Source organism: Loxodonta africana, chromosome 22 (assembly GCF_030014295.1).
Source record: "Loxodonta africana isolate mLoxAfr1 chromosome 22, mLoxAfr1.hap2, whole genome shotgun sequence".
Taxonomy (NCBI): Eukaryota; Metazoa; Chordata; class Mammalia; order Proboscidea; family Elephantidae; genus Loxodonta; species Loxodonta africana.
The window spans coordinates 53,399,908-53,421,119 of NC_087363.1; the positions used below are offsets into that span (position 1 = coordinate 53,399,908).

Consider the following 21,212-nt stretch of genomic DNA (forward strand, 5'->3'; position numbering starts at 1 on the left):
CTCTTGCTACTCAAAATTTAAATAATAACTTCAGACTGTATATATTCAGTAAACTGTTTTAAACAAGACATTCATAACCCTTTTTACATTTTAAATAACCAGTTTGCTTACCATCTTTTAACCTCTACTGAAGCAAAGTCACCAAGAAAGTTCTCAGAGACTGTGTACAAATGTGCACGCAGAGAAAAGCCCCCAAGGCAGCAACACCTAAGCAAACACGCTGCAGAGGAAAACCAGGTACATACGGAGTACACTGAATGGGTACTTTGGATTCAACTGAGGTGAATCTAAATACAGGATTTGTTTTGTGTTCTGCATTTTGAGCACCTGAAAAAAAAAAAAAAGGCCTGAAGTGCTTGGCGTTTCATTCTTTCAAGGCAGTGCTATTTTTCTCAACACAATTCTAGAATGCTTGAATTCTAGATGAAATCTCTGCCTACATGTTTTTACTCCTATGTGAAAGGTCTTGCTCCCTTGAACAGATACATATGGAAGGTTGGTGTGAACCATCAGTATTGTTGGCACGTGTTTATGCCCGGAGTGGAAATGTTGCAGTAGAACTTCCATTGCTTTCAACAGATCCTTTCTCCTTAGATCCAGTGTAAGCGCCAATGAATGATCCGTCTTCATTGAACAGACCGTGGTCTCCTTCTCCGTACTCCACTAAGCTGTCAGCACTTTCTGTGACCTGGATATCCCTGTTGAGGGACCGAAGGCTTCCTTTGAGAGGTTTTTCGTCACTGTCACTAGAAAACAAAAAAGAATAGTTCAACAAAATCTAATAATAGGTATTTTTATAAAGCAAGACTCAAGTGCTAATAGGACTTATAATTTTCAGGACATTCATATTAGCACTGAAGATGGAGAAATAAACCCCAAACAGCATTTCCACAAATACGCATTTGAAAAGTCAGAACCAGATTGTACCATTCTGCGTAACTGAGAAACTCTTTTCTGTTATTCACAACACTGGTGTGAATTTTAAGGGAAGATTTTGTGGGATATATGGAGAAGCTCAGCCTGTGACATAGAAAGAGGATGAACGCAGTTCTCTTTGCTTTCATAGGCTTTTGGAGCTCCATGTCCCCAAGTCTTGATCTCCTGGCCTTACCTTTGATCCTGTTAAGTTCCCTAACATTGTTTTTAGGTGCCGTCAAGTTGATTCCAATTCATAGCAGTCCCACGTGACAGAGAACTGCCCCAGGCTGTAATCTTTACGGAAGCAGATCATCAAGCCCTTTTTCTTGTGTCACATTGCTGCTGGTAGGTTCGAACCACTGACCTTTCAGTTAGCAGCCGAGCACTTAACTAAGCATTGTACCACCAGGGGTCCTTTAAGCTCCCTCATAGCCTTCTAAAAATGTCTCTTTTGTTCAGGTTATCAATTTAATTCTGTTGTTTGCAACCCAAGAACTTTTTCTAATATTGTTTACTACCTCAGGTTTTTTTTTAAGGAAAAGAAAAAGAAAGGGCTGGCAGTTTAATAGCATAAATACTTATATGAGTTGGGTTTTAATCTTCAACAAAAGAAATTCTGAGTAAATAAAATGTCTATAAAATGATATGGTCTTCTAAATTTCTGATCACGATTTTGTTTTGGAAGTACCAACTAATACTACAAAGCTGTATATCAAATTAAATAATTTTATAAAATTTGAGTAAGGAAGAATTTGGGGAAAATATAATTAAAATAGGAATAAAACGAACAAACAAAAATCAAACCTGTTGCTGTGAAGTCAATTCCAACTCATAGCAACCCTATAGGACACAGTAGAACTGGCCATTAGGGTTTCCAAGGAGCGATTGGTGGATTCAAACCGCTGACACTTTGATTAGCAGCTGTAGTTTGCTATAGCTCACCATAGCTCTTAACCACTGCACCACCAGGACTCCAAAATAAGAATATCACTTTATCATTTGTGTTAGTCATGAGTGCTGTTTGTCAAATACGTCCAGCTCTCAGTTTTCTGGAAATTTGGCAGCATGGCATATCCCTGACCACTTTGAGTTATGCAATCAACCATGTGACTTCATTTGGTCAAAGAAAAGTGAGCAAGGATAACATGTGTCACTTCCAAGTGGAAGAAAAAACATTTTGGAGTTGTATCCTGACTGATGCAGTAACTGGGTCCAGAAAGAGGTTGGAAAGTATATTAACTACTACAAAGGGATGACTTGTTAAGCTAGTGAGGGGGATTGGTTTCACCTATTTTTTTAAAGAAGCAGCACAGTATGAGGGAATGAGAGCCTTGGATTCTAGTTGAGCTCCATTCACTGCTATATATAAGCTTTTGGAGAAAGTGTTTTCTTAGTTTCTCATGTATAAAATTGAATTAATAATATTTATCTTCCAAAAGTACATTAAGCAGTTATCACATGCCATCAGTGATCTCTTCCTCATGGAAATCAAACCCCTCCATAATCTCCTCCTTTTGAGCGTTGACTGAACTTATTGACTCGTTTCTATAGAATATGACAGAAGTGATGGGATATCACTTCCAAGATGAGGTTAAAAAGACTAGTGTTTCCAAATTCAGTGCTCTTTCTCGCTCAATCACAGCGAAGGAAGCCAGCTGCTGCTTCGAAAACTGCTGTATGGGTCCGTCCACATGGTAAGAAACTATGGATGGTCTCTGGCCAATAGCCCGTGAGTCCTTAGTTCAGTACCTTGCATGAAGTTGAATCCTGGTATCACCCATATGCTTGAACTAGGACGTGGCTTGTGCTTCAGCTGAGCCTTTAGGTAAGACCACAGCCCCGACCAAAATGCTACTGAAGCCTCATGAGAGACCTTGAGCCAGAGGCAGGCATGCAGCGAAGCTCTGCTGTGATTCCTAACCCACAGAGACTGTGAGATAGTACATGTTTGTTGCTTTAAGCCACTGAGTATTGGGGTAATGGTTATGAAGGAATTGGTAATTAATACAACAGTAATGAGTAAAGTTTCAATTTTCTTTCTTTTTTCTTCCCTTTAATGCTTCCTCTGGAATGGATTTAATGTGACTTCTCAAAAAATATAAAAACATAAAAAGAGTGTACCAATTGAGTAGAAGCAAGAAAAACAAGGACAATGATGGCATCCCAAGCAAGAAGAGCTAAGAACTAGAGAGGGTGGTGGAAAGGCTAAGATGGGGAAGAAAAATGGCGAGTGAGAGGTTCCACAGTTCCTCAAGAGCTATCGACCTCATGCTAGATTTCTTGCTTATCTCTCAAATGTATGGCACACTTTAATACCCTCTGCTCACCAGTTAAGAGTAACTTTTTTTTTTTGCACTTGAGAATCTTTCTCATCCTTTAAGTTCTGGCTTATCTTTTGGGGGGTGATCTCTTTCCAGAATCACTCCTGGGCAGACGTAGTTGCTCTCCTTTTTTCTGTTTTAGTCTATTTGGTTAATTACAGTTATTTCCATTTATAGGAGGCCTGGTGGCAAAATGGCTAAGTGCTTGGCTGCTAACCAAAAGGTTGGTGGTTCGAACCCACCTAGCAGCTCTGCAGGAGAAAGACCTGGTGATCTGCTCCCATAAAGATTAAAAATAAATAAATAAAGATTACAGCCTAGAAAACCCCATAGGGCAGTTCTACTCTGCCATCTAGGGTCACTAAGAGACAGAATTGACTCAATGGTACCTAATAATAATAAAAATATTCTTGTACAGAGGTGCTTGGGTGGCACGAATGGTTTGTGCATGGCTACTAACTCTACGGTTGGCAGTTTGATCAACCCAGCAGCCCCACAGAAGAAAGTCCTGATAATCTACCTCTGAAAAAAATCAGCCACTGAAGACCCTACGGAGTGCCTTCTACTCGGAAACTTGGGGGATCGACCTGAGTTGGCATCAGCATGATGGCAATGGCGTTTGGGTTTGGTTTATTCCTTTTTTCTCCCCTCTGCAGGCTAGGTATATCTTGAGGACAGGATCTGTAACTCACTTATGTTTGTAGATGCACACAGTAGGTACATACAATATGTGTTTGTGGATGTAAACTGGATACAACCTGAGTTCATAACGGCCATGCTGAAAAGTGGCTTCAACATGATTTAATCACTCCAGAAATTCAGTCAAAATAAAATTGAGTCCTTGCCTTACCCATACAGCTTGAGGGAAAGTCTCCTAACACACACTTCTATCGCGACGCTGGCTCTTAAGCACACCCCCACCCCACAAACAGAAATTCTGTTGTTAAGGCTTCAAGTTGGCCTTACTTTTTCAAGCTATTCTTTACAAGTGCATTACAATATACTAACCTTTGTTTTAAGAATAAATACTACCTTGCCCTTTGATCTTGTCACCTGAAGAATATGTGTTTTGATGTGTTTGAACATGGAACCTTATGTTTACCTGTATTCACCAAAGGTTTCATCTTTTACTGACTGAACTTCTGAATCTGGGTGCAAATCTTCCTTTTCTTTCACTAAAAGGAAAAAGAAAAAGGAATGCAAAGAATTTTTAAAGGTATTTAACCAGTGCTGTTGGGAGATGGATAATCGCTAAAAACATTTTTTTGTTTGTTTGTTTTTTCTTAATGCCAGTGAGGCAAGTTTTCTTTCAGAAAATAGGTTTTCTGGGGTCTACTTATTTGTTGTCAGAGTTTCCGCACGTTGCCAAACTTCACGTGACTACTCAATATCATGTGGGCAATAAGCCTTATGGGAGGGGTCAAAGTTGGTTAAGGTCTCTTAATGAAGATCAAATTACTAAGCATTTATTTTACTATCCAAAGCTTTTTGAAGGTATCAGAGGTTCATAGCAGATCTACATCATGAAGCTAAAGAGAGTAAAACAATCAATCATTTGGTGATACTCCGTTACTCAGTGTTACCTCGGTAATCAAAATATTCAGGACCATAGTGACATTTTAAAATTTGAGTTATTCTAAACAATGCTATGGAGGACAAGAAGGGCCTTGCTTCATTTCACTGGGAAAACTCAGATAAAAATCTTTCTTTACCTGAGGAGATACCATCGTTTTACCACGGTACTTCTCACTAAGACCAGAGACCTTAGGAGATTCTCTTAGATTTTCTGGAATATGAAATGCTGATTTTGTTTCTTTATGGGCACGATTTGGGGAAGCTTTTTTGGTAGAATGTGGTTAGGGTTTTACTTTGCAAATGACTGTTTGTTGGGCATACTCAAAGGGAAATGCTTTATCTCTTAAAAGTTTCCAATTCATTACTTAGAATATCCATTAGTCTTTGAAAACCTAATCCATAATAATTCAGTCTTCACAGGAAAGTGTAAAATACATAACTGAATAAATTATTCCTATAGTTGTAGAAAAATTTAGGAATTATGCTAATGGTAGCTCTGTATATATGGCGGGTTCCTATAAATATTTGCTGGATGAAACATAGGGCAATAAGAACTCACCAATCTGAACATCAGCAAATTAATAGCAGCAGGACCTATATTTCCTGTCCTATATAAAGACATCATGAATACTAAGCAAATAATAATATTGCAATATGTATATTTGGAGTTGGAATCAACTTGACAGCAATGGGTTTGGGTTTTTCCTTTGGTATATTTGAAAAAAGACAAAATACATTTGGAAATTAAATATTGAAGTAAAGCCAACCATTACTTTAATAATGTTGTTATTGTTGTTCTTAGGTGCTGTCAAGAAACCCTATATGACAGAGTAGAACTGCCCCACAGAGCTTCTGAGACTGTGATCTTTAGGAGAGCAGATCACCAGGTCTTTTCTTCCGTGGTGCCTCTGGTGGGTTTGAACCATCAACCTTTTGGTTAGCAGCCGAGGGCTTAACCATCCCATATTAACAACAGGGTGGATTTTGTTTCTATCTTACATATTCATTCAAGAGGCAGTGTAAAGATATGTAATGCTAATAAGAGGTGTATTCCCAACAAGGGTTAACTTTAACCAAGTTGACTGGTAGAGTCAACACTGTAGAATACAGTCATACAAAAAACCTTTGGGTCATGTAAGTATATAGAGACATGGTAAGGATGGGCCCTTTTTTTCTAAGACACTAAAACTTAGTAATATGTCTCCTAAACACCTCTTATATTTTAAAACAGAAAAAAGAAGATGGAAGCATTGCCAGCACTGCAAATAGGCTTAAAATAGAGCCTATTTTAAGTACTAGGAACTGGAAAACAAGTAACCACCTGGAGATAATATTCTAGACCATACATGTACCCACTGCCTTCAAGTCGATTTCAACTCATAGCAACCCTATGGGACAGAAAAGAGCTGCCCCACAGGGTTTCCGAGCAGTGCCTGGTGGGTTCAAACTGCCAAGGTTTTGGTTAGCAGCCGAGCTCTTAATCACTGCATCACCAGGGCTCCTAGACCATACATTTTGCTAAAAAAGAAAAGAAAAGAAATTTTTTCTTCTCTGTAAATTCTATGTCTAATTTCCTCATATAAATTTGACTTAAATGTGAAATTAAAGAATAGAAATAAAAGATGTCTCTGAAGAATGCCTCCCAGAAAATACTACTTAATGAAGTGGAAATCCACATTTTCTGTAACTCTGTAATTCTGTAACAGCTTTACCTGAGTACTTTCCACCTTTGTTCCTCCTCACAAAGCAAACCGTTAACAAGATTAGCGTCAGAAGAGCTATGGCGCACATCAGTCCAATAAACCAGCCTTGAGTGGAGATGTCGTCATATAAACCAGCATATTCTGTTGCACAGAGAGAAGTCACAACATTGGACACTAGAAAACAGTCTTTGAGATTTTGCACCAGGAAAATCAGACATCATTTTTAAAAATTATCAAAGAGTATCAATTTCACTTTTCCTTTGAGCAACCCCAGAGGGTAGGTGATTTGAGGGGCATTTCATTGGGGGAAATACTGATACAGCATTCCTTCTTTCTTTAGAAAGGGTCTTCTTAAGTTGCGTTTGATTCTGTGGATGAAAATCAAAGAAGGATAGTGGATGCAGATCAGGTTAAATACAGAAGTAGCAGAGAGGAAGCAAAAGCAGAACTGCCTTATTTAGATGCAGATTGCCATAGAGCCTCTGTGGTTTTTGTTTTCCTTTTAATTTGTGTTATTAACATGTGTTAATTAGCAGGAGATAGTATTTTTAGGCAGCCACCCTGGTGAAAATAACAAGGGGTAAGTCGGAGCACTGTGGAACATTTTTCATTGTGCTAATTTGAGAATGCTATGACAAAACAAATGTGCTCCATAGTTTTATCCGTAATATTGGAAATAAATACAATGAAATAATCTACAGAGCACTGGATTTGTCTCTGATTGCACCAAATATAATCTCATTTCTCACCTCTCCCTCTTGTCTCAATTACATCTTCAAAAATGCTATTGTTATCAACCCAATTCTTAGTCGATAGGCGAACTATATGTTCAGCTCCCGACTCAGACACCTCTATTGGGTGAATCTTTTGAGTATGATTTACTCCTTCTGATATCTTCCCGATACTTTTACCTATAAAATGTACACAGTTAAATCATATGAACTGTAATCACTGAAACAGGAGATGAAAAGTAAAAACATTGTTATTTGAGATGAGTAAGAAAACCACTTGTAGCATTTTTTCTCAAAGAGTTCTTGAATTTAGAGAGATCAAGAAAATCATAACATTGCATGGTGTATTTTTAATAACATGCTAAAACTGAGTAAATGAAATAAATTCAGTTAATGCCACTTTAAGATGAACGTATTTCTTAAGTGAGAAAATAGTGCTATAAATTTGCCTCATCACTTAAATTGTTCAAAACCAAATACAGACTTAAAAACACACAATTTTGATTTTTACTAACCAAGTGGGAAACTCAGTATGGTCATTTTGGCTTATAACTGACAACATGTGACATAATCCTAATTAACTATATATTAATTCTTTTTGCCTTGTTCTCCTCCATACGTATGATGGAATAGCATCGTGATATGGTCATATATTAAATATCTGATATTTGTAGAAACTTAAGAGACATAAAGTACATGTCTATAGGTGCATTTGAATTAAATGGATTTCACTAAGATTTTGAGATGGTGTGAGACATTACCACTTTTCAAAAAATACCAATATATCATTATGTTAATGACAGAATATCAGAGTAGTAAACATGAGTCAAGTTGAATTAAAATATACATATTTTTGCATTTGATCCATGATTTTGCTAGGAATCAATGCAATACAGTAAACATAAAGCAGAAAGTGTTACTAATTTGTACGTGAAAATAAACATATTCCTTGCCAAGAATATAAGAAGTTATGAAACCTGTTTTAAATTTAGTTATAATTTCTTACCATAGAGTAAAAATTGAATATATAGTTACTGAGTAATAAAAGGGCATCATTGAAAAATGGCACCACAGGAGAAAGAAGGCCAGAGTTATATTAGTTGAGCAAAGCCTTCAAGATTGAGCACCAATGAAATAGAGATGCAATTAATTTTGACCTTGAAAGACAGAAATATTAGTAATCTTTAAGGAGTGTAGCTTTGAAAAATATTGAGGAAAGCAAGTATTTTATTCAAACTGCTAATGACACACACACAAAAGAATATTTCTGTTCAACTCCATCTTTTTTTCTCTTGTTCATTACGGAATGTGAACCATCTTAAAATTGGACCAACTATCAGAAAATAACCAGGGGAAAAAAATGCTTGTCTACTAAATCTCATCCTTTGAATAAATACAATAATGTTAAAGTGTGTCAGCAAGGCAGGGCTGGGAGAAGAAAGACATACAGTAAGAGACTCCAGTTTGCACCAAAGTTAACATTTTCAGAGTGTTTAATGATAACAAGATGTATCTCCTCAATTAAAATATATGTATTTTTTCTCTTTTCAAAGATCATGGAGAAACCCAGTGGGAAAACAGATTATAGATTCTTCTGTATAAATGAGGGGAAGACAAGCCTATAGAAGAGAAATCAGTATCAACTGGGAAAGGGGCAGTAGGTAGAATACTGAAAATGTAGATTCCTGAAAAAGAGCACAAACACACCAGTAAGAAACATTTTCAAATTACCAGCATCTAAGACAGAGAAGACATTTACTTGAAGACACTCAAATGAATAAAGTTACATCTTTAGTTTGCAGAAAAGATACAGCCTTGTTTATAAAATCATACAAACAGCATTTTCCATCCTCTAAAAACAATTTGTCAAGCATGAAGGCAACCAGAATCAAATTTTACAACATTTATATTAGAATGTGTACCTATTGTAAGAAAGGTTGTGAATCTTCTGTTCTTATGTGCTGCAAATGGGCAAAATGGAACTAGCATTTCTCATGCATACAATGGTCTTGGTTCTACCAAAATAGCAACCATCTCCATGCCTTAAAGTTTATTTTAAAAATATGGAAGTTGTGTATTTATATTACTACTATCCTGATTTGTCTCCTTCATATTGAACACTTGATGCCAATTTTAAACATCTGAGAATTAGAATCTTTTTTTAATTACTAGGAATTGTTCAATCACCATCTTTACATCTAACTTGTATGAGTGGATAAATTAGCTCTTCATCTCACTTGATGCTCAGTTCAACTTTGGAAGTAATTTTCTTGAGAAATTATTTGAATATTTATATTTTTCCCATTGAAGGAAGTTATGAGTGTTTAGGGAGTATGAGAAAAACAAAAACCATTTATTATTTAGATAAAATAGAAACAATGAGGAAGGAACAAGTACACTGACAATGAAGGTCAGAACATAACTATTCACGCACAAACACATGGATTGACAAACCTATATTTTTAGATGCAACATTAACAAAAGATGGACAACTTAAATTTTCTCTTTATTATTATTTCCTCTTCCTGGTGTTTCTTCCATTGATTCTACCTTTTCTCTCATCTACAGTTTTGAAGAACATCCAGAACTGTGTCTGACACACAACACATGATAAATAAATGATCCTTTCTATTTCCCTTCCATCATCTCCATTCCCTTCTTCCCTTACTTAGCCTCCCATACCTGACCAGCCTAAACAAAACACGTGACCCCCTTTATCCATTGATTAGTTACATCAATTTCTCTGATCCATTTCCCTTTCTCCCTCTACCTTCTTAGTTTTCCGTTGACTTCCTATTGTGATCATAAAAAGGTTAGCAAGGATGCTGCTAAAATCCGTAACTGAAGAAATAATGTGGGAAGGGAAATGGATATAAGGTTAAAAAAAAAAAAAAATGGAAAAGTGCAATTGGATCAGGAAAATTTTTAAAAAGGAAAACATAGATTTAGGGACTGTTTTGAAGCCATTATTTGGCAGCAACCACCCAAGAGTAAAATAAAATTTATATATGAATCAATGTATAAATGAGACAAGGCACGGAAGTAAGATTTATTGGACGAGTGTTGCACAATGTCTTCCAAGGCAAGAGATAAATATTTTTCTCTATGGAAACATTTCCAAAAGAAAAATATGCCTCTACTAACCTTGTGAATACCTTTATGATTTTATGTCCTTCTATTTTAATTAAGTAAAATTATAGTTCCTGATCTTATATGTACTAAGACTATGGATTGATTGCTATTCTGTAGAAATCCATAAATTGAGTCAATATGAACTTTACAAACAAGATAAATAAATTCTGAATTAAAATCAGTGGAAAACAAAAGGTCAGGCAGATTTGGATCACAATAATTTCTAATTTACAGTGTCTAACATGGCATGCTCCTTTCAGAAAAATTGTTTAAAAAGAGAAGGCATGCAGAAACCACTTACTCTCTTCTCCTAACGTGGAACTTTCCTCAGTGACTGGTTTTCCACAGCCCTTTGATGTACAAGCCCTCAAGTAGAATTTGTACTTGGTAGTTGCATTGAGGTTCGAGAGATGCCAGATGGGCTTTGATGGAGTGGTAATGTTGATATCATTTAATTCTCCAATCTCATAGGTGTCATTTACTAAAGAAATAAACATGAGCCACAATGTTTCCAATTTCATAGTACTTAATTCAAGTTACATTGTCTCTTTCCTTGTTTTTGCTTCTCCTTATGCCTGTGGTACGCAAGGCTCTAACTTATTTATATGCATCAACTCATTTAATTCTATGAGGTAGATTAAATTATAATGCCCTTATTATAAATGGGGAAACTCAAGTCTACCAAGATTTAACACTTTCCCCACATCTAGCAATATTCAAAACCCATTACCCATTGCCGTCCAGTCGATTCTGACTCATAGCGACCCTATAGGACAGAGTAGAACTGCCCCTTACAGTTTCCGAGGAGCACATGGTAGATTCAAACTGCCCACCTTTTGGTTAGCAGCCATAGCTCTTAACCACTACACCACCAGGGATTCCCTAGCAATATTAATAATTGGTAAATTGAGATTTGAATCCAAACTACAGCCTTTTGATTCCAGAGCCCATGTTCTTACTGGACCCCAAATTCTACCTTTCTCATACCCATTAAAATGACAGACTTTCTTCCATTATTATATCTTCACCTTCCACTTCACTTAATTGCTATCCTTTTGAGGAAATAACTTGGACAATGATTTATTTGTGCCTTCTACAGTTTCTAGTTTAATATGTGGCATCAAATAAGTATGCAGTATATGGAAAATCAAGAAATGAATGGACCAAGTATTTTACATATCTACTGTCTGCTAGCACTGTGTAAAGGGCTACGTGAAAAAAGGTGAATTAAGTAGCTGCTCTCACAGAATTTACAGCCCAGCAAGGACATGAGATTTGCGCAATGGCACCAAGTACTATAAGGTTACTATAGAAATAGTGCAAGAGATACAATGATTTGCCCAAGGCCATGCAGGCAAGAAAAGGATTAGAAAAAAATTCTCTTGACCCTTAGTCCGTGACACCACACAAGGTCAAAGAGAAAATTGTATTTATTATTAACATAAAAATGCCTTCCTTGCTCTATACAGTGCAATTAGACCTGTGAAAGAAACTAAAGATCCAAATATTGGAAAGAAGCCAGTAAAATTATCACTGCTTATAGATTATTTCAGGGCATACCTGTAAAACACCAAGGAATCAATTGAACAACTACCGCAATCATATTAATATAAGAATTCAGAAAAGTATATATATAGAGTGCTCATATACACAAACAACTATTTAGAATATATAATAGCAACAAAAAAGGGCAAAATACCTAAACATTCACACAATAATAATAATAGCAAAATTGTACATAATTATTTTCTAAAATTCCATGTATAGAGCAGTACAATAATCACTACAACTGTTAATATTTTAGCTTCCTCTCTCCATGTTCTAAATTTAAATCTTACATACAGATAAATATGAGGGCTGGAGTTTAACTAGTGTTGACTTTCTTATTGTTGTGATAAGGAAAAGGCATATCCTTATCAAACAAATGGACATTAAAAAAATCTCCAATATTTCTTCAATAAACCAAAAAAAAAAACTATTGCCGTTGAGTCAATTCCGACTCATAGTGACCCTATAGGTCAGAGTAGAGCTGCTCCATAGGGTTCCCAAAGAGTAACTGGTAGATTCGAACTGCCAACCTTTTGGTTAGCAGCTGAGCTTTTAACCACTGCACCACCAAGGCCCCATTTCTTTAATACTTTGCACGTTTTTGAAAAGCAGTTCATGGAATGGTGTAGGCTTAGGAGCTCAGTGCCTAGAAAGAGACTGACCTGTGTTCAAAACCTTGCTTAGCACTGATTTTACTGTGGAACTCTGGCCAAACATACTCTACATGTCTCAGTTTCCTCCTCCATGAATTAGGGACAGTACATGCTTCATAGTTTTCTTATTTTAATGATATAATGTGCAGGAAGAATGCTTAGTACTCATCCTGCTACATAGCAAGGACTCAAAAATCTCAAAATGCTATTTCTTCTGGGATTATGTCTATTATCTATTTGAACATATATTCCCCACTCAGCAGAGGATATCACAAGCTCATAATCCCAGTAGAAACGGCATTTTTGAGTAGCACCTGGCCTGGATTTCTGCAAATCTTTAACTGGTGTGGCATATTAGGACTATGATCAAGGTGGCTTTTGCAAGTTGTGTAGACTGGGCCTCTGTAGACCTAGTGTTTTGACTGCTTAGGTATTCATATCCTCAGAGTTTAAAAATTCCAGGGTGGAACTGTTAGTAAATTTTTCTATGACTTCAGTTCCCTCATCTCCATTTTGAGATGATGCTTAGCTGAGTAGACTATTAGAGATGGAGGTGCTATGATTAAAAACGACCTAATTTTTTCTAATCGTGTTGTTTTCAACCTACTGGAATTGCAGAATGTGGGCAGTGTATACTGAGCAATGGTCCAGAGACAACTCGTTAGTCCTCTTACAGGCCACCAATAGAGGATTCTACAGACAGAAGGATATTTAGAGGTTGAGACTGGAAGCACGCGTTAGATGCAGAAGAGGCAGCGCAGCATAGACATTTTGTGTGCGGCACCATGGAGTTAGGCTAGCTTTGGATCACCACGACATCACTTTTTAACTCTGTGCTCTTTGGCATATTCCTTAATCCTGAAGGCCTCTTATCTATAAATATTAAAGTCATGTTTCCTGGTACTGATTGGCACGTCCTTTCTTTTCTCCTAGAAATGGGGTCAACAAAGTTTTAGCCTTTGTGGCCCATGCGGTCTGTGATCTAAATACCCAACTCTGCCATTGTAATGAGAAGCAGCTATAGACAATACCTAAGTGAATGGACAGGGCTGTGATCCAATACAAGTTTATTTATAAAAACAAGCAGCAAGCTGAGGACTTGGCCTGCAAATCAGAGTTTACAGACCACTGGCTAGAAGAAGGAGTCCTCGGGTGGTGCAAATAGTTAACACCCTTGGCTACTAACTGTAAGGTTGGAGGCTCAAGTCCACCCAGAGGAGCCTAAGAAGAAAGGCCTGGCATCTGCTTACAAGAAAACAGCCACAGAAAACCCTCTGGAGCACAGTTCTATTCTGACACACTTGTGATTGCCATGAGTTGGAGTTGCCTCAATGGCAATTGTTTGGTTGGTTGGTTGGTTGGTTGGTTGGTTGGTTGGTTGGTTGGTTGGTTGGTTGGTTGGCACTAGATGGAAGTAGACCAGACTACAAATCATGGCCTTAAGTGATCACTAGACTCCCAGCATAGCAAACCAAATACTCAACCCAAAAGTAAAATATTTTAATTGGCTAACTCCAATTCAAATCTCTACTTACTTATCTGGTATTGTAATAGATAGCCAGTTAAGTTTCCATTCAACTTATTAGGCAGTCCCCAGGATAGAGTGGCAGTGTCTTTATCAACCTTGATGACCTTGAGAAAAGTTGGCTGTTCAGGTACTAGAAAACACAAGACCAATTATAAACACTCATAAGTTGGTGACTTTCTTAAAAAAAAAAATTCCTATTAGATGAAAAATGTTTATAAAAATTGAAAAGGTAATTGATGTCAAGTACATTTTAATTAATAATAAGGAAATGTTTTATTTGGCCATTGGATAATTTCTATTGTTGGCATTATTCTACATTGTTATTCTCTTACCTCCTTCAGGTGTTTGAAAAATATAAGGCTCACTTTCTGGACCAGCTCCTTTGGAATTATAGGCTAAGACTGTTAAGTGAAATTCACTGAACGCATCTAAGGAAGGAACCATTCCATAGTTTCTTGGTCCTAAAAATCTTAGAATGTTTACTTCTTTGGGATGTGTTCTTCCATCCAACAGACTTTTTGTTTTCCACCAACTGATCTGCAAGGAAAATAGAAAGGCTTTAACATATCAACCAGTGTGGCAGGTTCTTCTGAAACTAGTTCTTATTTGCAGGAAGTACACTAATTCGACAATGAGAAGAAGAAAAAAAAAATATGTTAAAAACCTGATAGCCTTTTAGACGTCCATGTACTCTGTCCTTTGGAATGGTTGACCACGTAACTTTAACTACAGTGCTGTTTATAACATCCACTCTGTGAATGACTGGAGCCGTATCCGGATCTGTTAATTACATAAGATTGATTAGTTTTTAATAAACTCTAAGTGTGATGACTTGTGTCCTGCACCAAAAATCATTTTCATAATGTTTAATCTGGGGTAAAACCTTTCATAAAACCAATTCCGAATGGAACCAAGAGAGGTTCTCATTATGGAAGAGTTTCTTAGCCCATTGAGGTTTCCAGAAGAATATGGCCTGTACCACATCAAAAATGCAGCTCCCCAGATGGCCACAATACGGGCAAATATAACTGGAAACTTAGAACCATGGCCAAGGAAATATTCTGTGGGTATCTTGCCTTTGGAAGCAAGTGAACTAGACTAGTAATATAAATAAAATTTCTTGGAAATTCAAACATTAATAACAGATAGCATGAATTAAGCATGTGCTCTGTGTCAGGCACTGCTTAAGAGACTTATCTGTATCAGCTCATATCTCCTTAGAACAATCCTATGAAGTGATAACATTATCATCCTTATGCTATAGGGGAGCTTACTACAGGAGAGTAAGCCAAACCAGAGCAGCCTAGATGGATATTTTAGTACACAGTTGATATGCCCTGTGTCTTTTTATTGGGATAGAAGAAATGGAACAATGAGTGAATACAGAGTTGGTCATTTCTCATTCTCGACTTGCTCCTATTCTTCTACGAAAATATTACTGTGTGTGCTAGAAGAACCAATGAAAATAAGCTCTAATGTATAGTTATTTGGAGTTCAGCATCTTTCCTTTTTCCAATAATCCTTTTGCATTCATAGCAGTTATTTTTGGAATCAGTATTTAATAATATGATATCAACCAGTACTGCAAGGCTGTGGCTACGTGTGTGTATGTCTGTGTGTGTGTATGAAATTCCATATATAAGTCTAAGTCTGTATCTTTTCTGTGTTGGGAGGGCTTCAGACATGTAACTGAGGCCCAGGGCACAGCAGCAGGCAGTGGGAGTTCCTTGACAAGTAAGGACAGACACAATTAAAGATGTTAGGACAGTTGTGCTGCTTAACTGATTACACTGATGATTCCAGGTCCTCAATTTTCAATACAGAAGTGGCTCTATCTTTCTGGAAACTGAATAAAATTGAAAATCTCACAAAATTTCCTTAGTACTCTATACCAAACAAATGTCCTTCAGTCAACCCTAAGGTAGGAACCAAGTGTTAAGTTTCTTTTATCTGCTACAGTTAGTCTATCTTCTTTGCATGCAGTAGGTGCTCAAAAATGTCTGTTGACCACAGAAAAATATCTTGAGATGAACTGTTATTGGAGTGGTTAGGACTTTCAAGTGCATCACTTACAGTCTTCTCCAGAATAGAGAGTCACTGAATGAGGCTCAGGCCCAGAGCCCAGTTGATTGATGGCTTGGACTTGAACATCATATGGAGCATAGACAGTAGGCGTCATCACCCGCAAGGTGTGGTTTGTGACTGTTTCTTCTTCCCATTCCACTGGGGCTCCTTGTGGCTTCCAGGTCACTCTGTACTCCAGTCCTGGTCCATTCTGCTCCATGGATTTCAAAGGCTAAAAGAGAAGGCAAGACACATGTGGTGTGAGCACAGATACGTGCTGCTAGATGGTGGCAACAACTGACCTGATATTTCATCCCAGCCATAGATCTGTGTGTCTTGTGGCGTTGACTGATTGTCTGCCTCATGATCACATGATGTGGATGTGATCCCACACATGTCCAGGCCCCATCCCACCCAATGAACTGGAATCGCAGGATTACTACCCAGAAATCTGAACTTTCTATGTGGCATAGGAAACACTGCAATACAGGAGCGTTTCTTTGGTTTAGAAACAATTGTGAAAAATTTTGTCATTCTGTAAGCTTCGTTTTGAAACTTAATCCCCTACTTCCCTAAGTATCGAGAAGTGCACACATTAGATGCCTGGATTATACCCTTGGGTTCAATCTAACTTTTCATATACGAAGGAATCTACTAAGAAATTACACAGAGGGTTTTAACTTTTGTTAATGCTTTCCTGTGTATTCTACATTTCCACTCCCAAAGAATTGGCAGGTTTATGAAGGGCATGGACATGAATTCCATGGTTGTGAGATTTCCCTACAGCTTTTCAGGTAGGACTCTTTTCTCCATATGGCTCCATTCTTCTCCATCTCCCCTCCATTACAGGAATAAGTAAAACTGTATTTTTGGAGAATATGCATGTTTATACTGTAATGCCCAGAAGCTGTATCTCCTCTCTGTAATAAAGCAATTCCTCAGCTCCTTGACTATTCTGTTTCTTTCTTTAAGAGAAAATGCCCCCACTTTTCATAGTAGTAAAGGAATATTTAATGGAAGAATTTCTAGTAGAGGAAATTGGTTCTTTCCATTTTGTTTTTAATTGAGCAATACTTCAATTCAAAAAACTGTTGATGTGACTTAAACCATTTGTTAAATTTCACAAAAATGGGGATATGCATTTAAATGAATCACTTATATAAAATACACTTAAAAATGTGATTCTAATTCATAAAATTGACTTACATAAACAGTAGTTTTGTCGGTGTATGTGGGCAATTCAATAATGTCATATGTGGTATTCTTCCAAAATTTGTAATGCTTCTCGGCTCAATCTAATTTATGAAACTACTTATTAGAGGTGTGTTTGGAATTAGGTTGAAAGCATAGTGCTATATCAGCAAAATGATTTCAAGCCTATGCTTGTTCTAAGGTGACTACTTAAATTAGTTGGGAGAAAAAAAACAACACAAAACAAAAACCTTGTGAGATCTTCCACAGTCATTGTTCATACTTGCATTCGTTGGAAAATTTTGGCCCGGAATATTTTTTTAGTATAATATGGATATAAATCCACCAGAGGCTTTCAAATTGCCCAGATGAATTGAACCACAAGCTTTTAGTTCCACACTCCAATCTGTAATTATAATTCCCTCAGCCTCTACTGATATTATATGTGCACAAATAATATTATTCAATTTACTCTGTTTTTCTCCAAGGAAAATAGTTTCATTTGATAAAGCCCTCTGGCAAATTTTAAAATAAATTGTATCATAGAGGTAATAGTTTTAAGAAGAATTGCTTATCTAAATTCCCAGCCTCTTTCGTGCCTGGGCTTCTGAAGTAAGAGAGGGAGTGCTTTGCCTATGGCTTTCCAATAATGACCAATACAACCTCAGCAAGTTCTTAAATTAGCGCTCCAAAAAAGGGAAGGCCAGAAGGAGCAAGGGCAGAGCAGTGAGGAAGACCACACTCCTCTCCCTCTCCCCATAAAGCTGCTCATGAGGAAGGAATTTTTAGAAAAGGGTTTCTTAACTTGGGCATATATGAGTCCTTGAGTGGTGCAAAAGGTTAACGTGCTTAGCTGCTAACCAAATGGCTGGAGGTTCAAGTTCACCCAGTGGTGCCTAAGAAAAAGGCCTGGAGATCTACTTCTGAAAAATCAGCCATTAAAAGCCCTATGGAGCACAGTTCTGCTCCGACACACATGGGGTCACCAGGAGTCAGAACCAACTTGAGGGCAACTGGCCAACTTTTCTAGGGATCCCTAGACAAGTTCCATGGATGGCCTTCAAAGAATCTGAGAAGCCTATGAAATGGTTAGCAAAACTTTCTGTGTATAATTTTGTAAAAAGAGAGCCTATACTACTGTCAGAAGAGATCTGTGAACCAAGCAAGGTTATACTACTGATCTAGAATCTGGATAGTTTGCTGTAATGCCTTAATGTCATTTTAAACCACAACCAAACCAAACCCATTGCCATCGAGTTGATTCTGACTCATAACAACCCTATAGGACAGAGTAGAGCTGTCTCATTGAGTTTCCAAGGAGCATCTGCTAGATTTGAACTGCCTAACTTTTGGTTAGCAGTGTAGCTCTTAACCACTACACCATGAGAGTTTCCAGTTCCATTTTAAAGTTGGTGGATTTTCTTATTCCTCTTGCAATAAAAATAATAAAACTGAGGTCCCTTAGCAGTTAAAACTTGGCTGTGGCCATATAACCAAGTGACTGAAGAAATCTCTATTTCCCAACATTTGTGGGGTTTTTGTTGTGCCTTTGAAATTAGAAATTTAATATTTGGTTAAGGGAAGCTCAAAATTAACATAAAATGCATATGCTTAAGAACACTGGAAACGTCAAGCAAAAACCCTTTTTATAAAATTATTTAACTGACCAGGTTTGCAGTGGGCTCTTTTTTGCTGTTGTTTTGAAGAGTAGGGCATTATTATTTTTTGACACTGAAAACATATGGTGATTCATAACCCACCTAATATATGGAAAATGACTTCTTTTAGAAGACAATGTGAACTAAAAAGACTAGCTCTACCATAAAGTTAAAATTTAACATGTTACTTTTAATTTACTTATGCTTAATGTAAAAACAAACAAGAACGGCAACAAAATTAAGAATGGACAATCCGTTCCTAGTGTTGAAATGCTTTATTAATCCGTTTGTGGGAGATCAACTGTTTTTGTTTTAGTACAAATGTGTCTCTCTGACCATTATTTTTTAGATAGTTTTGTGAGTCAATGTCTGAGTGGATGTGGTAATTTATCCGTAGTATCTGCTTGTCAATTTGGAAAATTTCTGGCATGTAACCCCTTTCTACAGGATGATCCATGCAAAATAATACTCAATGAATGAATGCTCTTAACTCTTCAGTTACTATCTGTTTAATGGTATACCAGTTACTTTTTATGCCTCCAGATTTTGTAGGTAGACATTGTTCTGGTTCTAATGCATTTAGCATCAAGGTGGGTCTCTTTTGAAATGTGTGAAGCTCAGCAGACCTGAGCTGGAGCCACACTGTTGTGTAACATGAACATTAGATTAGGGGGTACTTCCTGGATGTCTTAAGTTTTCTAGGCTTTTGCCTTTTTTTCCCCCTTATTTCCTTTATTTTTGTGAGATAAGGCTTGTAAGCATAATTATGGCTTCCCTTGTGATAGTTAGGGAGCTCTGATGGGTTTGTTTTGGTTTTTCTGTGTCATATTTGGAAAACCAGAGGTTCCCCAAGTAACCTAATGAAAAGGCATCACAATAAAATCTCTGTTTAGTTCTTATTGGTATATTGTTATACCACGGATTGATGGCACCTGAGTGCCACTCGCCTCATTGGTGCCTTGTATTAAAACCAAAAAAACCAAACCCGTTGCCATAGAGCACAATAGTGATCCCACATGACAGAGTAGAACTGCCTCATAGGGTTTCCAAGGATTGCCTGGAGGATTCGAACTGCGACCTTTCGGTTAGCAGCCAAACTCTTAACCACTACACAACCATGGTTTCCAGTGGCTTGTATTACCAGATCACATTTCTCAGAATCCATGTTACCAACCAAAAATTTAAACCCATTCATTTAGTAAGCATGCATTCCTATACTGAAAGCACACACCATTGGAAAAAAAAAAAATCTTTAAAATAAAAATTTGGTAATGAAAGGGTTTCTGTAGCTATTAGATTTCTGACATTTTACAATAATATGAAACAAAATGAAACATATTGTGAATGTAACTATCAATCTGGTTCCAAATCCCTCTGACTACACTCCTCTTTTACTTACTGAATTACTAAATTATATGTTGTTTGCTCTTTAAAGACAAATTATAAACACTTTCTTAGTTTAGTCCCATTCTTCCTGGAACAGAGCATTAGTAGACAGTCTTGTGCATCTTTTAGGAAAGAAAGGAAAAAAAAAAAAAATAAAGGAACTTTTAGGTGAGATGAGCACCTAAGAGGATTGAAGATTTCTGCCCTCTCTTCATTGCTGACTCTACCTGGCATCTGGGTAAACTCCTTAAGCTCTGAGAGTCCCAGCTTCTCTATAGGAAACAAGGCTGATACCATCGAGCTACTGTAGCTTGGAGTGGTGAGGATTAATGGGTCCATGTTAGTATAACATTTTGTGCTTCTCTGAAAAACTGACTTGATAATTATATAGTTTTACTCATACCTAACCATTTATATTATCGTACAGAAATTTCTATAGAATTTAAAGAGGATAAGATGGAGATTCCCTAAAAGAATAAAAGACTCATGGATAGTTCCAGACGATAAATTAAACAATTCTTGTGAACACTGTAATGACCACTATTTATAACCAGAAAATTCAAGGAAGGAATAACATTCCTTAATATATCTAGGTTTGTTACCTTACCAATTTTTTTCAAGTTTTATACATTTTAAATTTATAAAACTTGATTCATTGAAATAGAAATAAAGGGTTAGTGCTGATATGAATATTATTGGCTAAATATTTTTCAGGTATAGGTCATGAGATTATGTAATAAGGGGAAAAAGCAAAGGAAACTTTACACATTCTAAAATTCTATAACAAATCATATCTGGAATAAG

General features: G+C 36.9%; 1 protein-coding gene across 3 annotated transcripts in view; it reads right to left on the bottom strand.

Annotated features, from left to right (window-relative positions):
• Positions 1–336: 336 nt before the first annotated feature.
• CHL1 (cell adhesion molecule L1 like) overlaps positions 337–21,212 on the bottom strand; it is a 100,875-nt gene continuing 79,999 nt past the window's right edge. For 2 of the 3 annotated variants that reach the window (XM_010590043.2, XM_003409782.3), the window contains 9 exons: positions 16,183–16,405; positions 14,774–14,889; positions 14,442–14,646; positions 14,117–14,239; positions 10,682–10,861; positions 7,267–7,428; positions 6,527–6,658; positions 4,342–4,414; positions 337–746 (listed from right to left, as the gene is read on the bottom strand). In XM_010590043.2, the coding sequence (XP_010588345.1) occupies positions 530–746; positions 4,342–4,414; positions 6,527–6,658; positions 7,267–7,428; positions 10,682–10,861; positions 14,117–14,239; positions 14,442–14,646; positions 14,774–14,889; positions 16,183–16,405 (1,431 nt within the window). In that variant the 3' untranslated portion in view covers positions 337–529. The remainder of the gene's footprint in view (positions 747–4,341; positions 4,415–6,526; positions 6,659–7,266; positions 7,429–10,681; positions 10,862–14,116; positions 14,240–14,441; positions 14,647–14,773; positions 14,890–16,182; positions 16,406–21,212) is intronic. The other variant, XM_010590044.3, reaches the window with a different exon arrangement.